Source organism: Bos indicus, chromosome 14 (assembly GCF_029378745.1).
Source record: "Bos indicus isolate NIAB-ARS_2022 breed Sahiwal x Tharparkar chromosome 14, NIAB-ARS_B.indTharparkar_mat_pri_1.0, whole genome shotgun sequence".
In the NCBI taxonomy this organism is placed as follows: domain Eukaryota; kingdom Metazoa; phylum Chordata; class Mammalia; order Artiodactyla; family Bovidae; genus Bos; species Bos indicus.
The window spans coordinates 44405115-44425091 of record NC_091773.1 but is presented as its reverse complement, the minus strand read 5'-3'; the positions used below and the strand labels follow the sequence as shown (position 1 = coordinate 44425091).

The following is a 19977-nucleotide window of genomic DNA, read 5'->3' as shown; positions in this document are numbered from 1 at the left end:
CAGTATCACAGTTCAAAAGCATCAATTCTTCAGCACTCAGCCTTCTCTGTGGTCCAACTCTCATAGCCATGTGTGACTACTGGGAAAACCATAGCTTTGACTAAATGGATCTTTGTCAGCAAAGTGATGCCTCTGCTTTTTAGTGTTTTAAAATTTTAATTTTAAAATGTGGTTGAGTTACCCAAACTGATAAATCCCTTCCCTCCTTTTTCATTTTAGGTGAATGGGGATTTCAGTTACTTGTACCAGAATGATCTTGGATTTTTTAAAAAGCGAAAGGATAAGAAAGATGAGAGCAAAACTTCAGAGATATGAAAATATCATTAATAGGAAGTAACTATACATCTTGGGTGGAGGCAATTCTCACTTTGTGGGAAAAGATGTTAATATAAATAATATAAAGGAGCAACTACCTGGTTTGTAGTCATTAGGGCATCTTACCACCAAAGATATAACTAGCAAAATAAGATGGCAGCAACTGTTTACACAATTTCATAATTTTGCATTCCCAGCAAAGCAGGGAGGGGCTATGGAATTAAGGGTGAGAGTGATCAGAACTCAGATGGCAGTCCTAAGATACAGCACAACACACTGGCTTAGAGGAGCTGTCTATAAAAAATCCTACATACATTTGTAGGTTTACATACTAGATGTCATTTGTGGATTTGAATAATGGGCATTTGGCTTAATCTTAAACTTCAAACATACTTCAGGTCCATATCTTCCATGATAGCACTCAAAAGTTAAAAGACCTTAAAGACTACAACTCATTAATCTTACTTTGTGAACTCTGCCGAGATTAGGGGACTTAACCAGTTGGTGGCTCAGATGGTAAAGAATCCACCTGCAGTGCAGGAGACCTGGGTTCGATACCTGGGTTGGGAAGATCCCCTGGAAGAGGGTATGGCAACCCACTCCAGTATTCTTGCCTGGAGAATCCCCACGGACAAAGGAACCTGGGAGGCTACAGTCCATGGGGTTGCAAAGAGTTAGATACGATTGAGTGACTAAGCATATTACATAACTAGTCATAGAGCAAATAATCCTCAGATCAGGATTCAAACCCATGTCTCTGGGATCCCAGTCCAGTGTTCTTTCTATTGCCTTTCAAGTGCAAATGTAAGATGACTAACATGATCAGGAAACAAACAAAACCCCTCTCTCTCCCTCCACACACACACACACACCCTACACACACACACACCCCACCCCAAAACAGCAAATATGTGTCTCATAAAAAGTAATTCTATCAGTTTTATGCTCACTAAAAATAATAATAATGAAAAATTGAAAAAAGATCCAAGTCTCTGGGAGACATTTTAAAGAACTCTGTAGAAAGTACACTGTGTTGTTGAGAGTTTGAGTTAATCGCTCATGGAAGAAACATTTATCTGGGTGGAGGTTTATGCTTGACTTATACAGGCTTTTAGCCTGAAGGGTGTAATAGATGAGTGATTCTCTTAACCTTAATCTATTTTTCATACGGTAGGATGACAGTCATCATCTGAAACCATTTTTAAGTTTCCCAGAAGTGTGGAAAAACTAACTTAATCTTACTGTTATTACTTGTTTAAAGGGCAGATTTTTACTTTTAGTTTTAAAGTAATTTTTAAAAGGAGTTGCCACGCTCAAGGAATCCATCTATTTAAGGTTCTCAAGGACAGAAAAGAGTTCTTGTGGGAGGGTAGGCATTTGTTACACGTCTGTCCTGGTTATGGTTATACTTTGTGGTCTCGGTTCAGTTCAGTTCAGTCACTCAGTCGTGTCTGACTCTTCGCAGTCCTGTGGATTGCAGCACACCAGGCTTCCCTGTCCATCACCAACTCCTGGAGCTTGCTCAAACTCATGTTCATCGAGTTGGTGGTGCCATCCAACCATCTCATCTTCTGTCATCCCCTTCTCCTCCTGCCTTTAATCTTTCCCAGCATCAGGGTTTTTTTCCAATGAGTCAGTTCTTTGTGATCTGGGGAGTGTGATTATTCTTTCTCTGAATCTTAGATTTTAAAAAATTGAACAAAATGTTAAATTGAGCCCGATTTTCTTTGTACAATTTCTTAGTACATGTTTTTAAAAAATGCTTTGGGTATCTTCAGGGCTCAGAATTCAATGGTTTAAGAGTCACTGAGGATCAGAAGACCAGGTACGAGGCAGCCAGCTGCTCCATGGTTGTGGGGTGGCGCTTACTCCAAAGTCCATCATCTGTCTTCCTCTTCAGCCCTTCTCCGGTTGTTCAGCCAAAGCCTACAGGGTGCATAAGAGAACTGATCCTGTTTAACAGAAAAAGAGTTCACTATAATGCTTGAAAGGACTCACTGCTGCAAGTTTCATTCAACTTTTACATTATGACCGTACTGTTTCTCAGTTTGTTTTAATATATTTATTTATATTAAATATAATATGAAACATATATTTATTTGAGAAATATATAATAAATTTTAATAAATATAATTATAGATCATTACAATAAATAGAGAAAAACAAGTGTCACATATATGTAGAATTTAGAAAAATGATCTTATTTAGAAAGATGGTCTTATTTTCAAAGCAGAAATTGAAATACAGACGTAGAGAACAAACATGGATATCAAGGGGGAAAGGAGGTGGGGATGGGATGAACTGGGAGATTGGGATTGACATATACACACTACTATGTGTAAGATAGGTAATTCATGAGAACCTACTGTATAGCTCAGGGAACTCTCCTTAATGCATTGTGGTGACTTGAATGGGAAGGAAGTCCAAAAGGGAGGGGATATATGTATGTGTATGGGTGATTCATTTTACTGTACATGTTTTGTTACTGTACAGTAGAAGCTAACACATTGTAAAGCAACTATATGCGAATAAAAATTACTTTAAAAATAACTAAAAATAATAAGAAGAAATTAAATACATTAAATAAATATTAAGTATAAATATTTACTTCTTTTTGTTAAACTTCCAGCATTCTCTACCTCTGGGCTTTATTTTCCTCTGTAGCACTTACGGCATCTATGAAATCATAGAGTTCACTTATTTTCTTTGATGGTTGTCTATTTCCCCTCTCCAGTGAGGGTTATTTTGTTTGCTATTGCACACCGGTGCCAAGAAGAATGCATGGCATTTAGCAGAGCTCAATAAATACATGTTGAATGAATGGTGGCGTGAATAATGACATGTTAAACCGGACTCTCTGGAGACATGCCTCTGTATCCCATGACTTAGAGGCACACCTCATGCTCAATGGCAAGTGTTCCCAGTATTACAAGTAAAAATGTGTTATGTTTAGAGAACAGAGGAGAGGGAAGCAAATGTCAGGCACTCATGTCTGACATCATGAGATATTAATAGTTCTTGACTTCTGAGCCTATGAGTACCATGAGCAGTGTGCCATGAACCCATGTTATGACATAATTCTTGATTCCTGATGAATTAGGTAATTTGATTTTACTTCTTGCCTCATATGCTCTGATTTCATGAGCTTGGTCTGCAGTGGCCTGCACTTACCTGGATAATACTGCTCTCCCTGCCCATCTAGATCCTTCTCTTCCCTCAAAGCCCAGCTGAGAACAAACCTCTTCTGGAACATTAACCTCAACTTAGTAGTACCAGTACACGAAAGTCAGTCTTTTTCTCCCACTCCGAGGGGAGCGTCTCAGGCCTAGTGGGACCAGGGAATGGGTACATGTGGACTTCATTAAGGTGGCCTGAGCGAAAGAACAGTTGATTTCAAAATACATGTAGCTATTTTGAAAGAAGGTAAGTGGTGTAAATTAGAACTTCTTCCACTAAACCATGAACACCAATCACAAACTTTACTCTGTCTTTCCTCTCAGTTGTCAGGAAAATACTCTCCATCATCTATGACAGTTTCAGACATAAAAAGCTTATCTTTGGCCTGTCCACAGCCCCTTGATAAGATCTAGCTGGACTTTAAAGGCAGGTTAGTATAGTTACTGACAGTTCTGAACTTGCTGAAGGAAAGTTACCTTGTTATTCTTTGACAGTACCCCAAAACACCTTGTTTATCCACCACCATGAATACATTTAATATAACAAGCCCTTATATAGACCTTCCTATGCCAGGTACTCTTCTAAGACGTTACACATAGTAATTCATTATCCCACAAAACAACTTAACTATTAGGGGTGTATGTGTTTGTGTGTGTGCTCAGTTGTGTCCTACTCTTTGTGACCCCATGGACTATAGGCCGCCAGGTTCTGTCCATAGGATTTCCTCAGCAAGAATACTGGAGTGGGCTGCCATTTCCTCCTCCAGGGGATCTTCCTGGCTCAGGGATTGAACCCGCAGCTTCTGCCTTGCAGGTAGTCTCCAGCATTGCAGGTGGATTCTTCACCACAGAGCCACCTGGGAAGCCCTATTGGGTAGGTACTACTATTATCCCTGTTTTACAGATAAGGAAACTGAGGCACAGACGGAAGGTGAGTAAAGGCATATAGCTGGTAAGTTCAGAGCTGGGATTCAGACCCAGATATTCTGGCTCCTGAGACCACATGGTTAACCATTAGCCCACTTGTCTCACCTTTGTTTCCCTCCATCACCCTCCTTGTATCTGTCAGCCAGCCCCTTGCCTCTGATCTTATTCTTCCTGGTCAGAGAAAGACTCTGCTGTCTTTCCCCAACATCATTCTCCAAATCAACCAAGGGAGATTTCTTGCAATTGGGATGAAATCACTTCAGTGACCCTTCATTCTTCACAGTCACTAATACTGATTAGTTTACTTCTTAGCTGACCCCTCTGCTGTCTCATGCTTCGATCAAAAACATCCATCTCTTAAATTGCTCAGACCATTTTATTCTCTCTCTCTCTTAATTCTCCAATGGAATATTGACACATGAAAAGTTCCACCGGAAAATGCCTTGATCTGAATGAAGTTTGGGGAAGATGAATCTGGTGCTTATGTTTGGAGAGGGTTAGGGGAGGGTGTGTTATTGAGAAACTAGGTATAGGAAGCTTGCTAGAAACGCTAACTTTTATGGTCATAAAATTCTGTAGGAGCTTGGGAATGAGAAGGAATGAGTGCATTCCAGAGGCATTTCAGAAAGACCAGTGGAGTTGTGGGCAACTGCCTCTAGGAATAAGGTAGAGAAGGGAATGAATAAAATACCGCTATTCTGGGCCTGAATGATTCTAATGAGAATGTCATTACCGAAATAGGTCTATCAGGAAGCTAATCTGATTCAGGGAGAACAAAAAGTTCATTTTAGAATCTTCGTCATCATCCCAGTGGAAATGTTCAACAGTTGGAAGATACCATAAGTGAGCATTTAATGAGCAGCCTTCAAGTGTCTAACAGGGCATGTGATGTTAAATCTACAGTCATTACCATGAAAGGGAGCTGGGCAAAGGCATCATTTACACTAGTCTTCTGGAGGCACCTGCATAGTGTTTGGAGATCCTCCAGAGCCTTCAGCGACAAAGGTGGAGTTGGCTTTTAATTTGAATGTAAACAACGCGGTTTACATACAGCCTAACCCCAAACACTAGCAAATGACTTTTCTTTGTCACACCTAAAAATCCTTAGAAAGTGACAATGTCATGTGGCAAACTGGTTTTGTGCTTGGTTTCCACACTTGATCTCACTTCATATTAATTTTTACAACAACAAACTCAAGTAATCTTGAACCCTTGCCCCGGTTTGTTTCTCCCAAGGTCCGGACGGTGCCAGCAGTCTGCACATTGAATGGTGAGAGCCAAAAGCTGTTAGAATCAGGCACTCAAGGTAAAAAACGCAGAAATAAAAGCTGCAAGACAGCACAGCGCCAAGAGAACTCAAAAGGCAGGGCCTAGAACGGTGTGTTCAAGGAGCCGGAGAGATTGGCGGGCAATGTCCAGAAACAGCGTCTCAAAAATCCAAATGAGTCAGGTTAGCAATTAACCCCAAATCTCGGGTTGGTACACCTTCCTCGAGATTTCGTACAAGCTCAAGAGTAGTCAAGCCTGGCCCGGTAAAGATCATCAAATGACTTGTGGCAAATCTCTTCCTTCAAAAGTCTGACTTGGACCGCCAACCTTACTTCTAGAAGCCCAGTCGATCCTCCTTTCGAAGGGAATAAGCAGCCGTGGGCTAGCGCGGGCCCCCGCGGCTCGCCGGGCCGACTGGTCGGAGGGACCCGATTTTCGGAGGCTGCGGGTTGGAGAAATAAATCCAGTCCGGGTTTTGTCTGCACGGGGGAGGGGGACTGGAGGGCTGCGAGGAACGGCTCGCGAAGAGGGGGGCGGTGGTGGAAAACACACAACACAAACAGCTCGCGCCGGGGAACGGCAGCTGTAGGCCCGGAGCGCGCGGGCCCGGCCGCCGGCCGCATGGAGCGCAGCGCGGCCCGCGGCTCCCGGGCGGCGGCGGCGGCGGAGGCGGCAGCGCGCCGCTCGCTCACACCCACCCCCGCCCGCGGCCGCCGCGCCGCCCCGCCGTAGCCGCCGGCGTCCCCGCGGGCCGGTCCAGCGAAGGCGGCGCCCGCGCCTCTGCAGCCAGTGGCAGCCGGCGGCCCCGGGGAGGCGGCTCCCGCAGCCCCCCGGCAGCTCCGCGCCGCGGGCGCCTTGCGACCACAGCGGCCGCCCGGGGAGGAAGAGGAGGAGGACGAGGAGGGGGAGGTGACCAACTCTCCGGCTCGGCGCGGCGGCCGGCAGCCCGCGGGCAGGCATGCAGGCGCGGCGTCTAGCCAAGCGCTCCAGCCTGGGCAGCCGCCGGGGCAGCGCCGCGCTGCAGCCGCCCGGCCCCGCGCCCGCGCCCGCCCGGGAAGGCGCGCTGCCCGGGCTCCCGCCGCCCGCCTCGGCCCCGGCCCCGGAGAGCTGGAGGCCGCCGCTGCCGCCACCGCGCAACGCCGGGACCGACCCCCCTCGCGCCGGGGCCGCCGCCGCCGCAGCCTCGTCTCCGGTGCTGCTGCTTCTGGGGGAGGAAGACGAGGACGAAGAAGGCGGGAGCCGGCGGCGGAGGGGGCTCGGGCGGGCGCCGGCGAAGCCCCGAGGGGGCGCGGAGGAGGAGGATGACGACGACGAGGACGAGGACGAGGAGGTGGTCGTCGAGGTGGTGGACGGCGACGACGACGACGAGGACGGCGACGAGCGCTTCGTGGCCCTCGGCCCCGGCCGCGCGCTCCCCAAGGGCCCGGCCCGGGGCGCCTTGAAGGTGCGAGCCGGCTGCCGGGGCGCGCGCGGGACCCTTGGGCGCGGGGAGGGGGACTGGCCCCGGGCTCCGGCGCGGCGCCGGCTGCGGCCCGGACCCGCGACCGCAGAGGCCGGCCCGGGAGGGGTGTGTCCGGCGGCCGCGCGGGCCGAGCGAGGGGACTGATGAAGCTCAGCGCTCGCGCCCCACACCTTCCCCGGGCGGCCGCTCCCCCTTTCCTCCAGGGCCGCCTAGGCGTGCTCGTCCGGGGTGGGTTGCGGGCAAAGGACGCTTCTCCCGGGTGAGGCGGGGAACTTGGAGGCGGGACGAGGTAGGAGCCGGTCTGCGCCTGGTGGGGACGGGCGAGGTAGGTGGCCGTGAGGTAATATTCGTCCCCAGGAAGTACGAGGGTCCCCCTTCCCCTTATTCCGAGGACTAGTCTAGCTCGTGGAAACTAGCAAACCGCTTCTCTTGTCAATCTCTCAACCCCTTCTGCATCCGAGAACAATTGTGGGTGAGTTTCCATCACCGGCGCCTGTGAGGGAACCGGTAAGCCCAGGACAGCAAGAACCAAGCCCTGGGTTTCTACATATATTTTGCTGGCAGCTTTTGGCAGTGCCTCCCACCCCCTCAACCCCCCAACCCCGTTTAAACTCGACATTGTTTAGCATTTGGGGTTCTTTCCCCCCCTCCTCAAAATTGCAAATGAGAAAAAAATAAAAAAGGAAACCAGAGAAAGTGGGGGTCATTTGGCATTTAAAATGGATGTGAATTTCAGCTGAGAATTCAAGCAAAGTCCCTTGTGTACTGAAGCACTGAGAGATCTTTCCGTTTGTGTATCTTCAGGAGATAAGGGGTTTATTATTACACAACTGACTGGCTGGGCTTTCAGGCATGTGATTGGACAAAGCAAACCACGTTGAGGTTCATGCACAGTGTATGTTGCTAAGAAGTTTTGAGGGCAGCAAGTGGTAAGCAATGGAGTGAGTGATTTTTCTGAAGATTTTTCTGGTGCTTAAAATCCACTGAATAACACTGTTGATGGGAATTTTCACAAGATATTGCTATTTCAGGAAGAAAAACACATGAGCTTAATAGATAGAGACTATTTTTTTTTTTTTAAACCTTTAAAAAAAAGGAACCAGAAAAAAAGTCTACTCCTCAAAGCATGAAATTGCAGTTCCAAAGAAATGTTAAACATTAGCATTTAAAGAGCCCCAGAGTAGACACGGGCACAACTTTCTTTCCTAGACCACCCTGGAAGTACCAGCTCTGGGAGTGAGAAATTTTCAGCAAGTGGTCATTTGGGATGATAGTTTTTGACAGTTGCTTGTTGGAATCCAGACCATGACCACCCTCATTACCATGGTCTAATAAAAAGCCTGCATTGTATGGCCACAGGATATAGCTGGGTTTGGAATTAAATCACATGGCATCAGTGACATTAAGTAACAAGAGTAGTGACTCCTTACCATTTTTGTCCAGAAATACTGAAAAGATGTCTTGTAGTTTGGACAGTCATTGCACAATTTGTGATGGAAAAATTAATTATAATTTATGTCCTGTGATCAAAGCAAACCCAATATAAAAAAATCAAATTGATAAAAACCAAAGAACTTGATGTGATCATTCATTTTATCAGAAAAAGATTTTCACATCTCCAGGCAAATTTCTGTTAAATTCTTTCAAAATGGGCCTTATTTTATAACATTTTGGGTTGCCCATAACTTTTCAGAAATTTATATATTGAATAGTTTGAGGTATAATTTTATAATCTTTGCTGCTTTAAAGTCATCTTGACACTGCATCTAAAGAGGTTTTCTAATGAATAAAATACGATCATTTTATTCTAATGCATTTAAGAATGTCAATTTGCTGTTTAGTCTCTAAGTCATGTCCGACTCTTTGCCACCCCATGAACTGTAACCTGTCAGGTTCCTCTGTCCATGGAATTCTCCAAGCAAGAGTACTCATGGGATCTTCCTGACCCAGGGATCAAACCCACATTTCCTACTTTGCAGGCAGATTCTTTATCACTGAGCCACCTGGGAAGCCCACGAATGGCAATATTATATATATATATTTATATTTATATTTATATTTATATTTATATTTAGGCATTCATTCGGAGAAGGCAATGACACCCTACTCCAGTACTCTTGCCTGGAAAATCCCATGGGCAGAGGAGCCTGGTAGGCTGCAGTCCATGGGGTCGCTAAGGGTCAAACACGACTGAGCGACTTCACTTTCACTTTTCACTTTCATGCATTGGAGAAGAAAATGGCAACCCACTCCAGTGTTCTTGCCTGGAGAATCCCAGGGACGGGGGAGCCTGGTGGGCTGCTGTCTATGGGGTCGCACAGAGTTGAACACGACTGAAGCAACTTAGCAGCAGCAGCAGGCATTCATTTATTCACATATTTATTAAACACCTACTATGTGCCAGGTACTATTCTAGAACACAGCACCTTCCAGATGCCCACATCCTGCAAGAGAATCCAGAGCAACAACCATCCAAACAAATAAAGAAGCCTGGTGCTTGAGATTGTGATGTATCCCCTCATAAGGGAACTGATGCTATCGAGGAGGAAGAGAAGAAAGCTAGTAGAGAGAAGGCCTCCCTGAGGAGGGGACATTTGATCTGAGATTTGAGACGTGTAGTTTGGGAAGATCGTTCCAGAATAAAAATTGCAAAAGTCTTGAGGTGGGAAGGAGAAAAGGCCGAGTGTGGCTGCAGCTTGGTAGGTAGGCAATATGTCAGGTAGCTAGCTTACAGGCCAGCGACATAGAGCTTGGTGGGCCTTTAAAAGTGGAGAAAAAATATTTGCAAGGTTTTAAGCAGTAAAGGCATACAAAGTGGTTTGTATTTTTTTATTAATTTTTTAATTCAAGGTAATTGCTTTACAGAATTTTGTTGCTTTCTGTCAAACCTCAACATGAATCAGCCATAGATATACATATGTCCTCTCTCTCGAACCTCCATCCCATCTCCCTCCCCATCCCACCCCTCTAGGTTGATACATGGTTTGTATTTTTAATAGGGTCATGCTGTGTGGGATATAGAGGGCAGCTGGGAGGGGCAGGGATCCAGTTCCAAGGTGATTGTGGAAGTGCATGTGAGAGGCCAAGCAGTTTGGACCAGAGTGGAGTTAGACATGAGGGGACAGATTCAGGATCAATTGTGAAGATCCACCTGCGATAACTTGCTGATGGATTAGGTGGCAGGAATCTGGGGTGAGACCCCAATGTAAAGGTTGGTTAGATGTGCCATTTACTGATATTGGGAAAGCTGGAGAACAACAGGTTTTTGTGAGGGAAACAATTAAATATTCTCTTTGGGGCATGTTAAGTCTGAGATGATGCTTAGACATAGGCATGGGAACTGCAAGTAGGTAGATGGCTGTAAGGTGTGGAACTTAGAGGCGAGATTAGGGTTGGAGAGAAAAATATGGGAGAAGCAGGTGTGACCTGCTGTGTAGCAAAGATGTGAACGTACGTTCACATGTCCAAGACAATTGACAAAAAGATGGTAGATGTCAATTATTCTATAACATGAATCATTCAACCATCAGCATGACTCTAAGGACAAGATTATGGAACATGTAAAGTCTGCTCTGCCAATGGTGTCCGCAATAATATTGAAGCTGGGGACAAGAAAGGGAGTGCAGCAAGCCAGAGGACAGTCTTGGGCCAGACTCTGGAGCAGAGCACTGTTTAAGTTTGGGTGTGGAAGGAGAAGCCAGCAAAGACAATTGAGAAACAGCAACCAAACAAGTCAGAGGAAAACTAGAAAATAAAAAGTACAATAAGGCAGGAGAAGATATAGTTCCAGAAGTAGGGAGTAATGAACTGTGTTGAATACCACTGGGATACTGAGTAAGACAAGGACAGAGACATGTTCATTCGGATTAGATAACGCACAATGTATTGGTATTCTTAACCAAAGAATGTAAAGTCAGTGATGTGACCTGAGTGGCCTGAGCAGTGAGCAGAGGTGAGAACACAGTGAAAAACTCTTTCAAACTCTTTTAAAAGTCCTTTGCTAGAAAGGAAAGTAGAGAGAAGGGGGAGAATCTGGAGAACATATGGTCTAGAATTTTTTAAAGATAGGATACAGTAGTCTCTGCAGTAAGCCTGCAAGGCAGGAGTCACGGGAGACATGGGCTTAATCCCTAGGTCAGGAAGATCCCATGGAGGAGGGCATGGCAACCCACTCCAGTATTCTTGCCTGGGGAATCCCATGGACAGAGGAGCCTGGAGGGCTACAGTCCATACAGTTGCGAAGAGCTGGACACAACTGCAGTGACTTAGTATGCACGCACGCACAGTAGCGCTAATATAGAGACCGTAGCACGGTAGGAATTAGCTGTTACCTGTATGGGAAGTATATTTGTTTTCTGGTGCTGTGTAACAAAGCATAATAAGCCCCCTACATACTAACCTTCAGGTGGCAAACTTCCAAAGGTGCGAATGTACATTCACGTGTCCAAGAGTGTAAGTTAGCTCGTGTGTCTGGCATACTTGGTCACTAGTGTGCATCCTCTGCAAGTGGTTGTGCTTCTGTATGCTTTACTGTACAGTACAGTATAGAGTCCAGTAGTACAGTGTCTTTATTTCAAGCCCAAGATGTCCAGAAGCAAGTGTAAAAGCAGCAGTGATGTAGCTGGTACTGCCAAGAAGGGCCAAGCAATAACAATGGAAACAAAAGTGAAAATAATTGAGGGTGGAGTGAGGCAAAGAGATGGTAGATGTTAATTATTCTATAACATGAATCATTCAACCATCAGCATGACTCTAAGGACAAGATCATGGAACATGTAAAGTCTGCTCTGCCAATGATGTCCACAATAATATTGAAGAAGCATAGAAAAGTGATGGAGATGGAGAAACTTCTCAGTGTGTGGGTGCAGGATCAGAGTCCCACTCAGCTTAATGGTGATTTGAGAAAAAGCTAAAAGCCTTTATGAAGACTTGAAGAAACACAGTGAAGAATCAAAGGGCACATCTTTTAATGACAGCTATGGCTTGTTTCATTGGTTCAAGGCTAGAGCCAACCTTCATGATGTAAAAGTAAGTGGTGAGGCAGCGAGTGTGAGTGCAGATACAGTAACTGCCTGGGAAGTTCCGGAGATGCTTCCAGAAGTTATGGAAGTACCAAAGAGCGTCACGGCACAGGAGACGGCAAGGAGATGTTCTTTATCTGAGGAGGGCCTGTTAGTTTTTGAGTTGCAGGACTCAAAGGTAGAGCAGGGCACGAAGGTTGCAGCAGTTGTTCAGAATGCAATCCAGTGCTGCTGTGTCATCTATGACAAAGAAAATGAGAAAAAAAGAGCCACTACCTAGACATCACTGGATTGCTTTTTCAAGAGGGTAGATAGAATGTCTATGTCAGGAGTGTCCAGTGGAGGGCAAACTGCAATGTCACTCATGCTTGATGTCATCAGTGTGATATTGCAGCTTGCCCTCCATCTCCTATTGCTGACAGTCCTTCAGCTCTACCATCTCCCACTTCCTCTCCCTCCTCCATTCAGTAATGCTTCTTGCTTGTTCACTCAATGCCAGCCCTTTTGTGCCAGCTGCTATACTGTACTACTGTACTTTTCAAGGTGCTGTAAGATTATGTCTTTGTTATTTTTAAAATGTATTATTTGTGTGAAAAGTATTATAAACCTATTGAGTACAGCTCCCCAGGTTTCCCAGGTGGTGCTACTGGTAAAGAACCCACCTGCCAATGCAGGAAACACAGGTTCAATCCCTGGATTAGGAAACGGCAACCCACTCCAGTATTCTTGCCTGGAAATTTCCGTGAACAGAGGGGCTGGTGGGCTGCAGTCCATAGGACTGCAGAGAGTCGAACACGACTAAGCACGCACAAACACCAAATCCAGCATAGGGCTGATTGTATTAGTTGGGTATGTAGGCTAACATCGTTGGTCTTACAAACAAATTAGACTTACAAAAGCACTCTCAGAATGGAACTCCTTCATATGTAGGGGATTTACTGTACCATAGGCTTTTTGGCTTACAAGCATTCTCCCAACATCTATGGGTTAGGAGTCAGGGCCAGGCTTAGCTGGGTCTGCTGTTGTCTCACAGGGCTGTAGTCAAAGTGTTGGGTAGGCTGTGTTCTCATTGGGAGGCTTGACTGGGGAAGAATTCACTTCTCAGTTCACTCTGGTTGTTAGCAGAATTTATTCCCTTTCATCTGCAGGCCTGAGGATCCAGCTTCTTGCTGCCTATTCCTATGTAGGCTCCCCTCAGTTCCTGGAGCCCCTCTGCCTCAGCCCCACCTCCACTTCTGCAGTGCTTTGTTACATGATTTCCTCAGCATGGCCTCTTACTTCATTAAGTCAGCAAGGAGAATCTAAGTCCCTGTCTGCTGGTAAGGTGGAGTCTCATATAAGGCACTGTATTCACAGAAGCAGTACTCCATCATCATTGCCATAGTCTATTGCTTAAAAGTAAAAGATGGGTCCCACCCACACTTGAGGGGAGGAAATATGCAAGGGCATGAATACCAAGAGGTGAGGATTGTTGTGAGTCGCCTTAGGGAGGAGCCGAAGATGCAGAGATAAGAGGGATACTGCAAGAGAAAGTCCTTGGAAAAGGGGATCTGGAAACCAAGTATTGATACTGGCCTTTGATAGAAGGAAAGACCCTTCTTCCACTGAGTTAGAGAGAAGATAGGGAAAGTGGGTCCTGATGTGGATGGTTCTGCATTGGATGGTGGTCAGATCAAGTAGTACTCATCTGATGGCTTATGTTTCCCCCTGCAGCAGGAGGGAAGGTCATCAGCTGAGACTGAAGGAGATTTGAAGAGCTGAAGCCAGGATGTAGTGCTGTGGGAGAGCAGGAGAACAGATGTACCAGAGAAATCAAATAGAGCAGCTGGATAGTATCAAGGACCCCACCTGATGTTGGTGCTTCTACATGGACAGAGTAAGCACTCTGTCTGGGTGTGTGATTTTCCCAGCTTCATTCCATTGGTTCAAACACAGAATAATAATAACAAAAAGAATCCGAGCTAATGTTTATTAAGTTATTTAATGACTATGCTAGAGCAAATCTGGGCTTCCCCCATGGCTCAGCGGTCATCTTCCTGCAATGCAGCAGACACAGGAGATGTAGGTTCAATCCCTGGATAGGGAAGATCCCCTAGAGGAGGGTGTGGCAACCCACTCCAGTCTTCTTGCCTGGAGAATTTCATGGACAGAGGAGACTTACAGGCTACAGTCCATTGGGTTTTCAGAGTCGGATATGACTGAGCATGCACACGCAGTGCAAGTCTAAGTGTGCAGTCTCATTGAAACTTCATTACATATCCCTGTCAGGCATTATTATATCATCCTCATTTTACAGAAGTGATAAGCAATTTACTTGAAAATACACAAGTGTTAGGTGGGAGAGCAGGGGTTTGAGCCCTGGGCAGTCCAACTCCGTCTCTAGTACCATTAAGCCTTTGATGTCTCTTAGAGACAAAGCAGAGAGCTGAATTTAGCCAGGCGGTTGAGCAATGGAAAGAGAGAAAATATTGTTGGTGAAGTTGATACTGCTGTGACTATAATGATGGACTATGGGCCCTAAGAAAAGTAAGGACAGGAAAGGGCCATGGGCTGGTAAAAAGTGAGGGGTCAGTGGATTGGAGAAAACAAAGGGGAACCAATAAAATCATTAAAAAATAAGAATGAAATGCAGGACAGTTTGGATTCCAAGATAATGTTAATATGAATGAATATTTTCTGAATATTTATAAACCAGGAACTGTGCTAAATACTTTATATGAAGGAGGATTTCCTGAGAAATTATGATTTGAGAATCAATATGCTCCAGTTGGGGGCTTCCCCATTGTCTCAGCAGTAAAAAATCCATCTGCAATGCAGGAGATGTAGGTTTAGTCCTTGGGTAGGGAAGATCCCCTGGAGGAGGGCATGGCAATCCACTCCAGTATTCTTGCCTGGAGAATTCCCATGGACAGAGGAGACTGGCAGGCTACAGTCCATAGGATCGCAAAGAGTTGGACACTGCTGAAGTGACTGAGCATGCATGCACACCTGCTCCAGCTGAATATACCGATTTGGACCTGAAATAGCACACCTGAGGCTGTTGGTCACAGCAGAGCTGTGGTTCACATCCAGAGCCTGTGCTTTTAATCTTTCCCTATTTGTTTTTGATGTTTATGTCTATTTACATTGAGGAGGATTTGCTACAGCTCAGGAAATAGAGGAATAGATACTAAGTATCTGAGATGCTTGGTTACTATCATGGACACTAAGTTGGGCTTTAAATGAGACAAGAAGAGAAACTTTGTATTACACAGTTGTCAATTTCTGATCAAAGAAGCTTTCAGGTTTATGGGCAATGGTAAGATACACACAGCCCCTCAAACCTAAAGAAACTAACCTCCTGGGTGAGGAATGATGAATGATGAATAGCAGGTAAATATCTTCAACCAGAACTTTATTTTTTATAAAAGAAAAAAATATAAGGACACTGTCAAACGGAGGAAGGATTCTAGTATAAGTTGTTACTTAGTGAAGGCAAAGCAGTAGGGGGCTGAGATAACAAGGCCAGACTTCGCTCTGCGATGCTGTATATTAGTTTAGGGATGAGAGCCAGAGAATCGGAAGAGATTGATCATGTACTGTTATATAATAAGTTTAGGAGAAATCTGGACCTGAAAGACTGCTTGTAGTTCTATTAAGAGTTCATCTATTGGAAAATTGGGAAGAAAGGTTTGTAAGTGAGATTGTTGTTGTTTAGTCACTCAGTAATGTCTGACTCTTTGTGACCCCATGGACTGCAGCACCCCAGGCCTCCCTGTCCTTCACTATCTCCCTGAGTTTGCTCAAACTCATGTCCATTGAGACAATAATGCCATCGAACCATCTCATCCTCTGTCATCTCCTTCTCCTCCTGCCTTCAATCTTTCCCAGCATCAGGGTCTTTTACAATGAGTTGGCTCTTTGCATCAGGTGGCCGAAGTACTGGAATTTCAGCTTCAGCATCAGTCCTTCCAATGAATATTCAGGACTGATTTCCTTTAGGATGGACTGGTTTGATCTCCTTGCTGTCCAAGGGACTCTCAAGAGTTTTCTCCAGCACCATAGTATGAAAGCATCAATTCTTTGGCACTTAAGTGAGATGATATATGTCAAAGTGTCCACTTTCAATGCTTAATAAATGTTAATCGAGAGGAATCTGCTTCGTGTGTGCTGGCTCTGTAGGGACATCTCTCAGACTATTTCTGGGCTATCAGATGACTTTACGAAGCCCTTGGCAGGGACTGAGTGCAAGCACTGAATTTCAATTTGCTAGCAAGTATATGTGCTGCACATGGTCTGCGTTGGCTCGGGGGGAAGGCATGTGCCTCTGATACCAGACAAAGTTGTCATTCACTGAACTGTCGACTGCCAGATGTGGAAGTGAAATAGATTATCTGGTAACCCAACACCCTCCTTCAACTGCTCAGGACACTGGGGCTAGAAAATCAGAAATGCCTTGTCCAGTTAGGGCTGACTAGCCGGTTAGGCAGGGCCAGGATTAGCACCTGGTCTGCCAATGCCAAGTTATCGCCCTCCTTGCTGAGTTAGTCCTTTGTGCCTGGAATGATCTGTCTGTACCTAGTTTACTCCCTTGGAGTTGTAGTTAGAAAAATCAGTTTCCTGAAGTGATCCACCACTCACTGTTTATCCACTTCTATTTTGGGAACACTCTGCTTTCTAAAATACATCAGGGAGAGGTGGTCTCACTTGTGGCTGTGGGAGGTGGGCAGGACCCTCTGTGAATCCTGTTCAGATCAGCCCCCCTCCCTGTGCAATCCCCAGGGCACTTGTGTGCTCAGAGGACAACTTCTTGTTGTTGTTTGTGGTTGTTGTTCAGTCACTAAATTGTGTCCAACTCTTTGCAACCCCATGGACTGTAGCCCACCAGGCTTCTCTGTCTGCAGGATTTTTCAGGCAAGAATACTGGAGCGGGTTGCTATTCCCTTCTCTAGGGGATCTTCCCGATCCAGGGATTGAACCCACTTCTCCTGCATTGACAGGCGGATTCTTTACCACTGAGCCTCCAGAGGATGGTAATAAATAGCAGATGAGCCCCATTTTATTGTGAACCAAATTCCCTTAATTTCTGGTGTGGTGCGCCTGGTAAACCAGCGTAGAAAACATAGTTTATACTCAGCCCTTAAGTAGGGCCTCTCCTCCTCTACCAGATTTTACTAGTTGAGCCTGCAGTGCCCCATAGCACAAGGGTTAGGAAAGGAGGAGGAAAGGTCAAAAGTCAGCCCTGCCTGGAATCTGCTCACCTGAGCTTAGTGAGAAGGAGCAGAGAGATATAGGCAGGATGCCTCTGAGAGCCTCTGGACACTGTTCATTAGTAAATCCGTCCTGGTCTCATTACCCTGTCCTGCCCACTCAGGGGGACTCCAAGGGGAGAGGTGTGGGAGCCTGTCCCTCCCACAGCAGTGTGCACTGTCAGAGCTTCTGGTCTACATGGAGCAGCCAGTATTGCACCATGGCTTGATACAATGTCTGCTAAAGCTGAGGAAACTTGACCTTTCATTGCCCTGTCCCATCTCTTCTAAGGTAAATGCATGGTTTCCATTAGACTTTCTGAAATATCTGAGACTTAGAGGCCCTTGGGGCTTCCTTGGTGGGTGGCTCAGACAGTAAAATATCTGCCTGCAGTGCAGGAGGCCCAGGTTTTATCCGTGAGTCAGGAAGATCCACTGGAGTAGGTAATGGCTACCCACTCCAGTATTCTTGCCTGGAGAATTCCATGGACAGAGGAGCCTGGTAGGCTATAGCCCATGGGGTCGAAAAGAGTCAAACATGAGTAAGTGAGTAACACTTTCAGAGGCACTTGTAACCAACCTACCTGTTTAGTTGAATCTGTTTGAAATATGATTTTCTTTGGGTTTGCTCTCCAGGTTTCTGGTCATTCCCTCAGGAGATGTTTATTATAGGTCATTGCATGCCATGTTCCTGATATACATGTAGGAAAAAAAGAGTGAATAAGACCGATTTCCACTTCTGGGGAGCCCACAGCCTGGCCGATTCCTGCCAAGTTATCGATAAAGAGGTTCAAAGCCCCTTTTCCTCTTTATCCCCAAGGTCAGGATTAGATCCGTTGAGAGACCTTGCATGGCTACAACAGGTTGGGATGAAATTTTGATATGTATCCTAAAGCATTTGTAGCCAATCTATATGAAGAAGATTATATGATTTGGACAGGAGGTGATTCCTGAGTAATTAGGCAAAGGATGAGTTTAGATCACAAATTTGACAAATAACTTCTGTTGCTCTCATTTACTGGATGAATTGGAACAGAATATAATAACTCTGAGAGTGATTAAGTTCTCACTTTTCATTTAAGGTACTATTTGGAAAATCCAGAGTTAAAGTTTATACATGGGGGAAGTAGGCTCGACTGTGGAGTTTCGAGGGGCTTCCCAGGTGGTGCAGTGGTAAAGAATCTGCCTGCCAGTGCAGGCACTGCAAGAGACGCGGGTTTGATCCCTGGGTCAGGAACATCCCCTAGAGAAGGACATGGCAACCCACTCTAGTATTCTCTCCTAGAAAATTCCATGGACAGAAGAATCTGGTGGTCTACAGTCGATGGGGTCACAAAGAGTCAGACATGACTGAGTGCACACACATCCACACACACACTAGAGTTTTGAAGGAGAGTCTGTAATTTTAGGGTAAGAACTCTGCAGTAACATACAAGAGGGGTTCATTCATCTTGCAGAAGACCATGGAGCTTTGAGATGCAAAGAATTAAAAGGATTTTGCCTGTCCACAGCTCCATGTGGACTAAGAGCGTGTTTTCCAGGCCTCACACCACACTCAGCAGTGACACACTTGCTTTCCTTATGTTCTTGTCATACTGGAAGGCCGAGTGACAGTAAAGTCTCCCTGATGAAGGACTAATTGGGGATGGCTGGTTCAAATAAGTGAATGTCAAAAGTGCTTTGACATTTTAAATTAAATCCAATTTTTTAAAGGCTACATGCCTTGAAATATCATGTAGTAAAACCTGTAAGCAGGATAATTTTAGTCCATTAGTAGGATCTGTGTTGTGGGCTCTTTAGTAAGGCAAGAGGGAACATGACTGAGTCAGAGCAGATGACCCTGCCCTCTGCCCCCTCCCCACTGGTTCCTCCTCGTAAATCAGGAAATGAGCTAACACAGGCTCTGGGTTTCAATTCTGACTTCTCCACTGCTAATTGCATGGCCTCATCAAATAACTTGATGTCCCAGTGCTTCAGTGTTATCAGATAAAATTGGGATAATATTGTTTTGCCATTGCCTATTGTTATTTTTTAATTTTTTTTTTTTTTAAATTATTTTAGCTGCACTGGGTCTTCGTTGCTGTGTCTGGGCTTTCTCTAGTTGCAGCAAGCAGTGGCGGGGGAGGGGAGGGAAGGGCTACTCATTGTGGTGGTTTCTCTTATTGTGGCGCATGACATTAGTCACTCCATGCCATGTGGAATCTTCCCCGACCAGGGCTCAAACCCATGTCCCCAGGCGGAATCTTAACAACTGGATCACCAGAGAAATTTGCCTATTGTTATTAAATATGGCCAGAGACCTCCTGAAATTAGAGATGGATGGCAATTTATTTCCTTTTTGGTTCCGGAAAAGAATCTTTTGTAGAACTTTGTTCAAGGACCCAAAATCCTACAGTCATTTTGACTGTTAGAGCTTCCTGCTTGTTCCACACTCCCAAGGTATTTCAGAGAGCTGCTTCCTGAAGTGACTTCGTTCTTCTGAACTCTGAGTGTTCCATTGTATCAGTGGTGAGCTTGAATCTTCCCTTTCATCTCAGGAAGCTGAGAGTCATTTATCTACTTGTGCAAAGAGGACAAAA

The 19977-nt window shown here is 45.4% G+C and overlaps 1 protein-coding gene across 2 annotated transcripts in view; it reads left to right on the top strand.

Moving 5' to 3' along the window:
• Nucleotides 1-6497: 6497 nt before the first annotated feature.
• Nucleotides 6498-19977, top strand: part of ZNF704 (zinc finger protein 704) — a 259768-nt gene continuing 246288 nt past the window's right edge. For both annotated transcript variants that reach the window (XR_011570627.1, XM_070802741.1), the window contains exon 1: nucleotides 6498-7131. Coding sequence is in view for 1 of the 2 variants with exons in the window: in XM_070802741.1 (XP_070658842.1) it covers nucleotides 6646-7131 (486 nt within the window). In the remaining variant the exon portion in view is untranslated. The remainder of the gene's footprint in view (nucleotides 7132-19977) is intronic.